Source organism: Sus scrofa, chromosome 16 (assembly GCF_000003025.6).
Source record: "Sus scrofa isolate TJ Tabasco breed Duroc chromosome 16, Sscrofa11.1, whole genome shotgun sequence".
Lineage (NCBI taxonomy): Eukaryota > Metazoa > Chordata > Mammalia > Artiodactyla > Suidae > Sus > Sus scrofa.
In genome coordinates, this window is record NC_010458.4 from 43291277 (window position 1) to 43306134 (window position 14858).

Below are 14858 nucleotides of genomic sequence, written 5' to 3' on the forward strand. Positions count from 1 at the left end.
GAGGCACCTGTTTTTATCTCTACGTTGTTGGTTAAGAAATTAGTTTCTATTTATTAGAGGAAAAGTAGGAAAAGCTGAGGTTGCTGAGACTTTTCCTGTTTTCTCTTTTAAAATCATTCCAGAGGGATGGAGTTAGCTGGACTCTGATATTACTACAGCACAGTCCTACTTATGGCAGTTGTCTTTTCCATAATATGCCCCATTATTCTAACTTACCGGAGGGATATACATTGAAAGTACCTTTGGGCTTTTATAAGCTGCAGGAAGAGAATAAACACCATGGTGTTGACCTGCTTAAAAAAAAGCTTCTGCTTAAAATAATGGCAGTATGGTCTTTACATCAAAACTTTTCTCATTTCTGTAGCAAATCATTTTGGTTAGGGTAACTGCCTTGCCTTAAGAAGCCAATCTAAGAAATGATCTCTGTACCTATGCTGGTTAGAAGGATCCAGTAGCCAAGGAAATAAGAATCAGGACTGGGAAATAGGGGTTTTTACAAGTTCTACTTGAAAGAAAATCTGTAATACTAGAATGTATTTTGCAAGCCTTTAAATCTCAGAGGGCAGTAGATAGATAGGTTATATAAACTCCTGCAGTTGTTGCTAGGAAAATACAGAATGGCAACTAGAGCTGTCAGGATGGTGACAGCTTAAGCGAAAACCCCAGACTAAGTTAGGAAATAACTTCCTCAGTTTAATTCCCATTTTAAAGAAAAGACCAAAACACCCTGTATGTGAAAAGACAGAAAAACCACCTTGAAAATCTCACTAGAAGGTCATGAATTTGAGATATAAAAAGCTGAGGAAAAATAAAGGACTTGAATTAACCAACATTACAGTCTACAGACTTCCAGAAATTTGAATAAAATGTTAAAATTTTAGATGTTTAAAGAAATGCTGGAGGGGCAAGATAGGGTAAGGGAAATAGGAAGCACAAACTATTATGTATAAAATAATTAAGCTACAAGGATATATTTACAGCACAGTGAATATAGCCAATATTTTATAGTAACTTTAAATGCAGTATAATCTATAAAAATATTGAATCAACATGTTGTATGCCTAAAATTAATGTAATATAAATCAATGATACTTCAATTCAAAAAGAAAATAAATGCTTATATAAGATACAAATTCTGCCCACATAACATGAGACTAATTTACATCTTAAATACTTGATCTTTTACCTTTACCTGCTGTGTTACTAAAGAGTATAAATAATGCTAAACCAATAAAAATAAACCTACAAACATTTTGGTTTTTAAATGTTATATAAGAAAAATAGTTTCAAGGGTCCCCATGTATATATTCCATTGCTTAAGTATTTAGTAGTTAATTTGAATCTCATCTATCTTTTAAAGTCTACTTTGGAAGTAAAAGTCAAGAGTTTATCAGGTCATCAATTTTTCCTGCCAGCTTTCCCTACTACATTTATTTCAAACAGTTTCACTTGCTGATTTGGCAAAGGGCTACTTGCCAGGCTAGAAAATGTGGTGCCTACAACAAATCAACTTTTAAAAATCAAATTATATGGTCAAAACATTATGATTGGATGTTTAGAACTAGAACATTATTTTAAAAGACCAAAAGATTTCAGAGGAGTAATGACATAAAGCCAGATTTTGTACCACTCTCTGCCCTACATTTTAAACTTATGATTGTTTTAATATTAGCCCAGAGTCTAAAACCACACCTGTTTCAGTACTATGGGTAAGATCTGGGAGCTATAGTGAGATATTATCCTTCAAAACTTAGAATGTTTCCCTTTGAGTGTTGATCTATGAAAACAGCCCACAGTGGGGGATGTCCTCATTGACAGCAGTCTATATAATTACTTATAAATGGGCAAATACAGGCTGTATGGACACATTAAAAGTGAGGCTTAGACTGATCTAAAGAAAAAAAGTAAAAACATCACATAAAGATAGACTCGATGGCAGAAAGTAAAGAAAGCTACCTCCAATAGCAGAACCTCTTGGCCAGTGAGTCCCTCTTCCCCTTAGGTTTGAAACAGATTTTGCAAAAACCTCAAGGATAAGTAAGTTATTCAAGCGAAGAAAATTACAGAGTTAGGGATACCAGCCAAATTGGAGTATGCAAAGCTTGTGGCAGAGAAAGCACAAGAGAGCAGAGCAAGTTTAAGGAGCCTGTTAGTTGGTATTTCTCTGTCTGAAATGCCAAGAACAAGGAAGGGAAAGGGGTGAGCTGAGCTGGGAGAGGGAAGCAGGGCTGATCCTCAGCCTAACCAAGAAATTCAGATTTGATCCTAAAGGATTTTAAGCAGAGAGAAGCTGATGGTAAGTGCTGTGAGGAAGTGCTATATAAATATTATTATTTTACTGCTAATAGTTTTGCATCTTTCCTCACTTAACATATTCTGAGAACTTTCAATGTAATTAAACATTTTTTGGAAGTCATTCTTTTCAAATTGAATGGCTGCATGATACTTAATGCATGATAATTCCCCTATTATTTTAAATTTTAGGTACTTAACATTTTTTGGTACTGAAAATAATCAGTGAATACCTTTTAATATAAATTTTAGATCCTAAGTCTGATGGGTTCCTTGAGAATTTCATGTTAAAAAATCACAAGGTAGGAACACTCCAGGCTTAAAAATAAATGTATTGATTTACATTTCCATCATGCCATCTCACTAAACCCTACTTTCTAGAGCTAATCAGCCAATCTACTATGGGTTGATTTCATAGAACAATACTGAAAGGGAAATATTGTTTAAGTTTTGAAGGGTGATCTCTCATTATAGCTCCTAGATCTTGGCCATAGGACTGAAACGTATGGTATTCTCTGAGCTAATATTAAAAGTATCTTGAATTTAAAATGTAGGGCTAGAATGCTGCAATATATGGCTTTATTAATTTTCTTCTAAATTTCTGTGTTAGTAAAATAAGTTACTTAAATTACCCTTGGCCAAGAAAGATTACTTTTTATCTGTTCCTAACTAAGACATGAAAAATGTTCTATTATCTTTTGAATTTTCATTTCTTTTTGACTGGTGAGGTTGGAGATTCAGCATATCTTTTCTTCATCTCTTTACCAACAAAGAGGTGTTAATGTCTTACATATTAATATGTAAGACTTCATCATATGTTAGAAATGAATCAGTTGTTCTAACCATTTCTTCCCAGTTGGCTTTTGCAATCTAGAATTTCAAAGTTTTTACTAAGTCACACTTTCAATCCTATTATTTACCACAACAAATTTTTTGAACACTAGTTATGCGCAAGGTAATTTTTCTGTATCATCGATGAATAAAATAGTAAAAGATCTCTGGCATGTGGCGCTTGTATTTTAGTGAGAGGAGGTAGACAATAAATGATAAACTTAATAAGGTAAATTACATAGTTTATTAGAAAACAAATGCTATGGGAAAAATGTAGAGCAAAGAGAAGGGGAATAAGGTTGGGGGGGGGAACGTAGATTGCAATTTTAAATACAGTATTTAGAGCCCATGGAGAAAGTGACTTTTGGGGTTGGAGACAAGATGGCAGAGCTGAAGCACCTTGAACTCACCTCCTCTCACAAGAATACCAAAATCACAACTAACTCTTGAAAAACCATCAATAAAAGAGACTGGAACCTACTGTAAAAACTATTCTGCATCCAAAGGCAAAGAAGAAATCACAATGAGATGGTAATAGGGGCACGCTTGTGATGTAAGCATATTCCATACCCCCAAGGTGGGTGACAGACAAACTGGAGAATAATTACGTCACAAAAGTTTTCCCACAGGAATGAGTTCTGAGCCTCATCGGGCTCCCCAGCCTGGGGGTCTAGAATCAGGAAAGAGTCCTCAGAGAATCTGGCTTTGAAGGCCCCAGGGGGCTTGAGTGCAGGAGCTCCACAGGACTGAAGGAAAAGGACTCCACTGTTGGAGGGCGCATACAGGGTTTCATGTGCACTGGGACCCAGGGACTTCATAGGAGCCTGGGCCAGACCTACTTGCTGGTCTTGGAGGTCTCCTGCAGAGATAGGAGTGGTTGTGTACCTCCCTGGGGCCAGAAAAACTGGTGGCAGAATTATCAGAGAGTTTTCATTGACTTAAACTCTTGATGGAGGCAGACATCTCACCTGGATACTTAGCACCAAGACCTGGTCCTGCCCAGGAGCCTGTAGGCTCCAGTGCTGGGACACCTCAGGTCAAATAACCAGTAGGGCAGGAACACACACCCCGCTCCCGCATCAGTAGACAGCTGCGTAAAGTCTTCCTGAACCTACAGCCATACAGCCACCTCTGGACATGTCCTTTAACATGACCGTGCTCACCAGAGAGCCAAGACCCAGCTCCACTCACCAATGGGCAGGAAAATAGCCAGTGTAAAGGCCCTCTGGCACACACACACCTGAAATACTTGAACAAAGAGGATGGAGTAAATTGAGAGGATGAAGTAGAAAAAGATGAAGACAGGGAGACTAACGTGTGTGTGTATATAAGAACATGTACGCCATTATAAAGACTTGAGTGACATGGAGGGCTCTGAACAGAACTCGTGTGTTTTGAAGGATCACTCTGAGTGTGGTGCTGAAATAGAATAGTAGTAAAAATGAAGGTGATCTGATTCTGCATGTCTTCTAAAAGTGTAGTCAGCAGGATGGCAGGTGAATTAGTTGTGAGGCTGAAAGAAGAGGAACCAAGGCTGAGTGAGGTTTTTGCTCTAACTCAACAGATAGTTGCCAGGATTTGAAAAGAGGAAGACTATAAGTGGAGTAGGCTTTTTGTCTACCCCCTGCCCCACCAGGAATGATCCAAATATGTTTAGACTAAGTTGGAAATGTCCACTAGATATCCAAATGGAGATGGCAACTAGGAAACTGAGGTTGGAAATCAGGAGAGGTATAGGTTAGAGATAAATTCCTGGGAGTCATGAACATAGAGATAGTATTAAAAATTATGGGACCAATGAGGCTAACTAGAGAGTGAGCAAGGGACAGGAACCAATGGCTAGGTTCTCAGCCACTCTTAAGCCTAAGATGCCTCATAGAGGAAAATGGACCAACAAGAGGGATGGAGTAGGAACAATGGCAACCACAGAAGTGAGTCAAGGAAGGGTGGCATCTGAGAAGCCAAGGAAAGAAAATGCTGCTGATGGGTAAAGTGAGATGTGGATTGTGAACTAGACTGTGGATTTAACAACAGCAGGTTATTAGTAACATCTGTGATTTCTTGCACTGCTTTTACATATTTATATGTTATCTAAATGTTTAAGTTTGTATATATTGGTGAAATATATATTATTTTCACACAAATTTCTAACACCATTGGTTAATAATCTGTTTCTTTGCTATGAGCTTGTTAGTCTAACTTCAAATGAGCAAGGATCTATGTTCCTCTACCCTTATGCACTTTGGACCCATTTACATAGAATGAGTGAATGTGATTAAGAAAAACATGCTCTTTTTAAAAGTTATCTCTAAATTGATTATAAAGGCAAAGCCCTTAATATTGTTTTATATTATTCTGATTGACTTTAGTTTTGTTCACTTTGTGCATAAGGACAGTCACACTTTTATTAAACAACCCAGAAATTGTTACCTTCCGATCAAATTGTAGTTTCCTCCATGGAAATGTGGAGAAAGTTAAGCATGGAAACAAAATCCTTATTTCTGTTACTGAATATTTCTCTTTTGACTTTCAGGAGGAAATGCTCAACAACACTTTGAAATAATTCAGTGCTCACTCATCCACAGTATTTTCAGGACATCATATTTCCAATATTTCTGCAACATTTATTTTTTAAGAACAAATTGTAAAGTAAAATTTGATTTCATAATTTCAAATAATTATTTCATTTTGTTTTATGTATTTGCAGGTATCTCAAATAGAAAAACCAAAGCCCCCAGTTCAAACGCAGCATCAAATTCAACAAATGAAACATTCTATGAAGCTGATGATATAATTCAAGAAAAAACAACAGATACGAAACAGATCAACATCGCTTACTGTTAAAAATCCTGTGTTGTAAAAGCTCACTGGAGAGATGGAGCAATAAAAATAAAGAGTGCATTTCAATACAGTTTGCAATAATAGTTTTCAGAAACTCACCACGTACAAAGCAAGACATAGTTGTGCAGTTTTGGTCATATAATTTATTAAACACCCACTAAGGTTTCTGATAGATTTCCATCTTGTATAAGTTTCTGATAGATTTCCATGTGTATAAGCTTACTTTTACTTACTAATTAGTGTTTGTGCATTACATAAAATTATACTAATACTTCAGGAGAAGTTATAGAATTTATCAATAACACAGATAAGCATACCTATGTCAATGAGGAACAATGAAAAGTTTATGTCACATTACCAGCATTTTACAAGTTTCTCATACTTAGAACAGTTATTTTTATGAGATGGTACTGGATAGGTAAATCTCAGGGGAGTGGCCTTATAAATTAGAAGTGGCATGTTCTTAATAGCGTCTTAGAAATCAACCCACGCCTCTTTTAGAGGATTTGCTGAGCACACAATGTACTATTGCCTTTATGAAAGCTAACATTCAATAACAAAACATATCACCATGTAAAATCTGCATGATAACTATTTTTCTGCATACCAATGGATAACCATTACAAAAATCCTTCAATGATAAAGTTCCTAAGGAATTTCTAAAATGAAAGTTATAAAACAAACATAATCTCTGGTCCCACAAAAAGCTACTGCAGTAATACCACTTAGACATCTAGATATAAAACTGCAGTTTCTGCAAATTATAATTATTTTAAAAGATTTTAATTCATAAATGTGATTTCTATTATGAGAACACAGACCTAGTTTTATAATGGAATTCAATAGGAAAAAAAGATTAATTTTAAGCTGACTCTGCTACATCTACCATGTTGTACAGTTTCTGTAGTTGGAAGACTAGCCTTTCAAAATGGCCAAATATAGCTTCTCTGGTCTTTGGGAGGGGTGGGGTGGGCAGAGAAATGCCTAAGAACAGTTTTTGCTGTCTGGCAAAGGAGCAACGAAGACACATGTGGCTACTGGACACTTGAAATGTGGCTAGTGCAACTAAAGAAAAACATTTTCATTTAATCTAAATTTCAATAATCACATGTGGCTAAATTGACAGCACAGTTTCAGATCATTACCGCAAGACCCTACCGCCTGTGTTGGATTTCACTTTCAAAAAGAGCACAGTTTTGCGAATGTGTCAATATTAAAATTACTTACAGTGTTGCGAAGTCTGAAAGTTAAAACATTTCTATTACAAAAATGACATTTTATGTTGTCATAAAAGCAAAGAATTGTAATTTATTTTTGTGAAAGCACATGAAGCATTTGTGGGTACTTCTTGATCTTTTATCCAGCTTTGATTTTTAAAAAAATAAATCCTAGAAAATTTGCTGTCTTGATTCACAGATACTAATAACTGTATTACTAATTGGATGTTGCCTTAGCTGAAAATCTAGATTGAGAAAGTTAAGGCACTGGTACTGTCTACTTTTGTTGCTCAAGGGCAAGAGCGGATGTCATGATAAGAAGCAGGAAATTTAAGAGACTCAGGGCCAGCAAAATGCTCCTGGCCCCCGAGACACTTCCCAACCTGTGGGACAGGCCAACTGGGGCTGGGCAAGGCTGGGTGCACCAGGGGCTAGGCTCTAGGAGAGGCAATCGAATTCTCTGGCATCCTGAAAATGTTTGGAGGCAACAAATGAGGTCTGAAGACTTTGGGCTTTGCAAGTGAAATTATCATCAAACTGACATAGGAAAAAAACCATTGTCCTGAATGGAATCTCAGCACTAGTGTCAGCTGGGGTCCCTGGAGCACTTTCTGCCAAGCCAGGTTACCTGAGGGTGAGTGACAGGGACCAAACGGTAAGTGTCACTGCAACTCTGAAGAAGTAGTGCTTTATAATATTCAAAATATTGAGACAAAAAAAATTAAAAGAAGTCTTATCAAATTACAATACACTCTGTACACTGAAAATAGTATTTTAAATGATTTATTTGGACCAAAAATACTAACACAGGGACAGAATATATTTTGTTAGCAAAAAAAAAAAAAAAAAAAAAACCCTAAAATTAAAATTAAAAGCAAAACACATTTAAAATTATGTACATATGCATGTAATTATGGGGTGGGTCTGATAAAGAATACAGTAGCTTTTTAGAAGCTGTAAATTACTGTAATTTATAGAAATAATCAGATCTTAGAAAAGTGGCTCTAGAATGAGACCAGAAAATAGAAGATCAAAGATTCAAATTATGTGGCCTCCTAATGACAGCAGTTTCATCCTTTAGAAACTGCAAAATTGAATTATGAAATGGATGAAACCAAACCTCAATAAAAGTTATTTTTTCTTTCCCTAAAAATCTCTAATAGTGTCTCTTGCTTACATACAAAGTCCAAGCTCCCAAACATGGAACATAAAACCTCCTTCTGCCTTTTGTACCTGAGATCCTAGAATAGCGGTCTCAATTCTTACCACTTCCTGCCTTACAAATGGCTAATACTTCTTGACACATGCTCCCAGGCCATTTCTATTGTGAGCTTTGTTCACAGTACTCATTCTGTAAGGAAATGTCTTAACTCCCACTGATAGCCTCAATTGAAATGCATTTCAGGCATTACTTTTTCTAGGTACCTCTTCTAACTTCTCCAGACTATGTTAGGTACCTCTCTGTGTTTCTATAAACCCAGTTATGGCATGTGATACATAAGGATGAGTCTGCTGTTTCTCCTACCAACCAAATTGTGAATTCCTTTTAGGGAAGCAAATGTGTCTTATTTATTTCCATATCCGTAGTTCTTAACACAGTTTTTGCCATGCTAGGCACTAAAATACTTACTGAAGAAAGGACTCAATGGCATTTAACAAGAGTATTAGTAGTTAACTCTTCAATCTATTTTAATTGAAGGTAACCTAAGGCTATATAATTTTAGATAGAGTGAGTTGTAAACACACACACACATTTGTTTTACTTATTCATGTTTTGGCCTCGAAGAACCAAAGACGTAAACATCTGTGGATAAGAAGAACTGGGATCCCTCTGAGAGATTTTACCCAACAGACGATATAGAGAAAAGAAACAGGGAACTGTGTAGGAAGTAGATCCATCAGCCTCAAAGCAATAACTTCAAAGTGTTCAGGTAACCGGTTACAGATACAGATCTAAACATAAATTCTGTCTGCATCTAGTGAAAATGACATACATTGGGTGCTCAGGATGTGAACCAATATCAATTATCTACTTTTAAAGAAGTGACCTGTGTTTAAAGGTTATTTTAGTAAATTCAACATTTACCCTTACAGAATGCTACCTGCTTCTCTGTAATAATATCTAAATGAATATAATAATTTATATTTCTAAGTGAATATAATTTATAAAATAATACTACCTGAATTTTACTATAATAATGATAATCATATACATTAAGGGCTAGAAGGGATCTCAGAAATATTTTGGTACAGCATTTTGTAAATGAAAGACACCAAGGCCCGGAGAAGGTAAATGGCTTTGTTGAAGGTCACACAGGTAGTTAGAACAACTAGAACTTTTGGATTTTTACTATTAAGTTCAGTTTTCCTTCTGCTACATACTGCCTGAGAGTAAATGTCACTGATTTTCTCCTACAATATGTTGGTGAGATTTTCATTCAACCCCAATATTAATAATGAGATCACTTTTGAAGAAAGTTACTTTAGTAAAAATAAATGATTTTATTCAGAGTAGATCTTTCAAAAACGCTCATGCTATGGGAAGTTTACTTAATAATTCCAAGGTTTTTTTCTGGGAGAAAAAATTACTAAGCATTGAAATCTTAATTTCCATACTATGTTAGTTAATAAGGGCTGAATTTTATATAATTCTCCAAAGCCACTGATTGTGTCCCCATTCAGAAAACAAATCTGATGAGCCAACTCTTTTAATCTCTACAATTAAAAGAAATAAAAGTTAAAAATAACTGGATTGTCACTATAAGTATTATTTTTAGCCATGTCTCAATAGGATGAGAACATTTTTGCACGCAGCATTTTCTAACCATTTTTAAAAGTTTTTTTTAACATTTTTTTAATCCTAATAACCAAAATATTGTTTTTTCACAAAATATAGTTTTCTAAAATACATAAACTACAGCAAGGGAAAAACAAACACTTAAAAACCCAATAACACTCTGTTTCCCTCCAAATAACAAACTAAGTTATATAAACAAGAGGATTTCTTTTTAAGGAGGCATAGGACTAAATTAGGTTATAGAAAAGCTGGAAGTGAGATCTTCTGTGGCTATGATGCCAAGACAGAGATGTGGATACAGCCTCCCTAGAATCTGAGCTTGGTAAGCACATGTTAAGGGGAGTCATGAGGCTCTCTCAGTCTCACTGAGGTCATGCAAGGGAGGGGTGAAGGAAGAATCAGTACATCTTTCCAGCCTGTGAGGTTATGTGTACTCATACTGATTTCATCATAATGAATTCACGTGCAGCCATGTGTACAGGCCACCAATGCGAAAATGTGTAACTGCACCACTGTGAGATACTTGCAATCTTTGGTGCTGTGCCATGATAACTAGTTGACTTTTGATGCTGCTACACTAATAAGTATTTAGCTTATTGGACAAAAAGGATACCCAAGTAATAAGCGAAGTAACATTGCTCATGGTGAAATTAAAAAATGTAGAAACATTTATATCTACTAATATGGGTTTGAAAATGATACTCATATAAAATTTCCATTATTATATAAAGGCTTTCATGATATAACTCCCTGGCTCTTAAATTTTAAAAAGTACAGAGTAAAATTCTTAATCCTAAATTTTGGTTACTCTCCTGAGGTGTATGACTGAAGTAAAAGAGAGAAACACCCCAAACTAGTCATTTATGAAACCATTAAGTTCAGTGGAAACCTGCTTTAAAACTACAAATTATTTCAGACAAATAAATATATATATGTTCACATTTATAAAAATTGTCCACATTACTCACAGAAACAAGCTTCATAAAATTTACATACTGAATACAATAAAAATCAGTCCTAATGAAGACTTAGCTGTTATTCTTCTAAATAAAAAGTTCATGTGTTTGAGGTATCTCTTTAAGACATGCCAATATGGCATATTTGTGAAACAACCCAGGAGTCTATTCTAAAAATCCTGCCCAACACAGCATCATCTCTATGAGACTTACAAACAGGCTGAACTAGACTTGTCTTTTGAAACAAGGAATAAGTATTTTGTTTCAAAAATGAAAGAGGCAGGTACTAGAAACTCTGCATTTCAGAAAACAGTGAAGTTTTGTTACAAATATTTTAATTATCATCTTCTTACTGACACCATTCACTTAAGTTTTGGTTGAGATCAATAAAGCAGCTTCATCTCCTATGACATTCAAACAAAACAAAACAAAAAAGTCTAGATTTAAAAACAGTGAAGAATTTCACTATCTTTATACATTATCATAGGATATAAAACTATTAAAATTTTCAGTGTCAAGTGCAAAGCATCATCCCCTACCTCACTTTATCGCTGGAAGGTGGACACTTAATTAATACTAATTAACTGCTAGATAAATTATCTGTGTTGACTGCAGTTAAGCCATTTACAGTCAACTTATGAAGTAATAATACTTGCCATACACACAGAAACATAATATCAAAAATGATGAGTTTTGCTGCACAAATATTCATACTTGGGCCATGGCTATCAAGTAATAAGACTGATTCAAAATTTTATAATCATAGCACATTAAAATATTGCCAGACAAAAATGGTACCATATGTGAAAAACATGTCTATATGCAAAAGGCTGTGATTTATTGCAAAGCATAATTATATAGCAAATGTCAAAGAAAGTTAATTTTCAAAACCAAATTTTAAAATGTAATGGCTTAGGGCAAAGTCTGTTACTTTTTGGAGATTTCAGAACTATTAGAAGTTGAGGAATGCTTTTCCTTTTTTCTCTTCTTTTTGTCCTTTTTGTGATGCTTCCCCTTTTTTGACTTATTCTTTTTCTCTTTTTTCTTTTCTTTCTTCTGATATTTTTGTTTCTTTTGTCTTGAAGTATCCTCTTCAGTGGAACTGGATGAATAAGACCTATGGGCAATAATACACACTGATTGATAACTGTATTTATGGCTGATGGGTAGATTTAAATGGGATTTGAACTGCCTTAAGTCCTTCTTGGAACAAATTGGGGTGTAAATATAAAGAAACTCAAAATATATGTTTTATATATTTGCATTCTCTTAAAATACTGTATTCAGAATTTCTGCCACTTAGCCAGTGGAACTAACAAAATAAATATCTCTATTCTGCTCAATTCTAGTTATAAGTTTTAAATTCAGTAAGGAGGAAATAATTTTCCTATGATTTTCCTGGAGGATTCTTTGTATCCCTCAAAATCCTTCTTATAAGGCAAAGAAAGTAGCATTTACCAAGCCTCATTATATACACAACTCACTTATGTATATAATAACTTGTTAGCATATTCTCTTAAAAGAGCTACAAAGAATACAATTATATAAAAAAGGCTATAATTATACCTCTCTATAAATGGATGAAAGCTGAAAATTAGCCAAAAAAGCACTCCTGTTAATTTTTTGAATTTTTCACATTAAAGTATTTGATTCTTCTAAATGCAGAATGATACAGATGAACGCTTGCTTTCCAAAATAATTTTCAGTAGTTATAGAAAGGATGCTTTTAAATGTATACTCCATACAAATGCATGAGAATGATTTATCATTACACTTCATTTTTCTAAAGTTACTTTAATGTCAAATTAGGGGAAAAATGTAGAATTCTCTCTAATGAAAAAGAAGTAAGAAAAAGATGAACCAAAAAAGCCATCTCTCTCTTAAGATGTACAACATTCTACCAATACCCAAACCCCAAGTATATGTGACAAAACAGAAACTGAGTTAATTTAAAAAAAAAAAAAAGGCATCCCAAGAGATAGTTCAGTGATCTAAACATTAGAAGTTAAAATCCAAACTAAGAAAACCTGACAGGGATATACAGGAGAAGAAAAAGTAAACACTTGAGAAGATAAGGTTATGTCTGAAGAGTGACTGCCTTTGGTTAGGGACTCAGAGTTTCTCCTGCTTCTGTAACATTTTATTTCTTTCTACTTGTTTACTTAAGTAGACTTTGGCCTACTCCTGAGCTTATTTTCTCATGTATTCTCCTGCACTCTCTTCAACTCTGTTGTTCTCAACTCTTGCCTGCTTTCCTCTTCTAAAGACCTGCTTGACCACACATTCTGACCAGAGCTGCTTCTCTGCCTGCACTTTTTTGATTGGCTTTTTTGGACCTGGATTCTCTTTTTAAGATAGAATGTTACACTTTGGAACAGCAACCTTATTATGTGGCATTATCTTTGCTAAGTGTGCTTTTAATTTAGAGCCCTGTCAGAGGTCTGTGTGCCCCAAGGTAGAGAGGCTTGAGTAATTAAGATGTTACTATAATACCAAGATATTAGAATTTGGAAGAAAATAGAAAAATCTCACTTTCCATGTAAGCTATCCCCATGCTGTGCTAGTGCAAATGATTCAATAATACATTAGTCAGACTACACAATACATTGAGCTCTACCTTCCTGTATTAATTTTTACATTAAACATTATTATTTAACTCCCAACACCTGAAAATAAGCTAACGTTTACAATTTATAAAGCAGTTGAAGTATTAGAAAGTATATATTACATGCACTATAAAAACTACGAAGTGACATCACCTGATTTGCAGAACCTATTCTGTTAGAGAACTAAGGTCCAAGCTAGATTATAGCATCTGCTAAATGCCTTAAAAAGTGTCTATATGAACATGTTTATTCTAGTATAAATGAAAACCTATATATTAATCATGGAAGAAGTTGCCTTTTAAGTCTTTTGATTAATTTATTTAACCAGTTGTTAAAAAAGAGTTGAGAGTAAAACATTCTTATGTGGCTGATGAGAATTCTGAAAGACCTGAAGGAATTTTTAGACTGACAAATGAATACATAAGTCCTATTAGTAAATTAATTTCTTTGCCATGGCAATGATACTTTGAGAATACAAATACTTAAGCTCCAACTTCATAAATATGAGGAAAAAATATACACGTGAAGAATTTAGACATGCTTCTAATTAAAAACTTAACTGATGTTCCAAAACTTAAAAATTCTAGAATACAAAGAGAATACGTAAAATAAGTGGGTAGGGCTGTTATTTATTTATACCTTGATTTGCTCCAAGAAAGAAAACTTAAGGTGGCTGAGTGCTGACTTTATTTTGAATATTGACATGAAGGATTTTATTATTTTACTGAAACAACTGAACATCTAACTCTTATTAAGATTTAATATTAAATTAACTGGACCATAACATGAAAAATAGAATTTTATAATCCATTCTAGATTCACAGACCTACTTTTTAAAGAAATGTTAAATAAATACCTTTTTCTTTTTTTTTTCAACTTGATTTTCTCTTTGCTTTTTGCTTTTTTCTTCTCCTCTTCTTCACTTATTCCTGTGCGTTGAGGGGAAAGAATCATGTCACCATGAGTTTATATACTACTATGATTTTGGTTGCTGATTGGTGAATTTCACTGGTTAGGATATTGCATTGTTTTTTGTAACAAGGTCCACTTTCTTGATAATTTTTATGTATTGAAGACTTTACAGAAGTATTATATACTGTTAAAAAATTTCAAATCTAAAAGTACATCAGGTAAAAAATTCAAGTATTCCACTTCTAAGTCCTAAAGCAAATCAATGTCAACAGTTAAGGAGGTACTATTTCAGGCCTTAAGAAACAAAACAATACAGTCATGTATAATTTTTACTTTTTTATTTTTCAGAAAAAATTAGGATCATGAAATCCTAGGATCATGGAACAATAACAACAGCTATAATATT

At 34.3% G+C, this 14858-nt stretch overlaps 2 protein-coding genes across 3 annotated transcripts in view; one reads left to right on the top strand and one right to left on the bottom strand.

Moving 5' to 3' along the window:
* The window catches only part of FAM159B (family with sequence similarity 159 member B), a 25765-nt gene extending 17689 nt beyond the window's left edge, over window positions 1–8076 (top strand). Inside the window, exon 3 of the mRNA XM_003359794.4 lies at window positions 5831–8076. Coding sequence (XP_003359842.1) covers window positions 5831–5967 — 137 coding nt within the window. The 3' untranslated portion in view covers window positions 5968–8076. The remainder of the gene's footprint in view (window positions 1–5830) is intronic.
* The window catches only part of SREK1IP1 (SREK1 interacting protein 1), a 232387-nt gene that overhangs the window by 177411 nt on the left and 40118 nt on the right, over window positions 1–14858 (bottom strand). The window contains exons 4-5 of one of the 2 annotated variants that reach the window (XM_003359789.4): window positions 14397–14469; window positions 6088–12051 (exon numbers count right to left, since the gene is read on the bottom strand). The exons of the other annotated variant lie outside the window; for it this stretch is intronic. Coding sequence (XP_003359837.1) covers window positions 11862–12051; window positions 14397–14469 — 263 coding nt within the window. The 3' untranslated portion in view covers window positions 6088–11861. Of the gene's footprint in view, window positions 1–6087; window positions 12052–14396; window positions 14470–14858 lie in introns of those variants that run through there. 2 annotated transcript variants of the gene reach the window in all.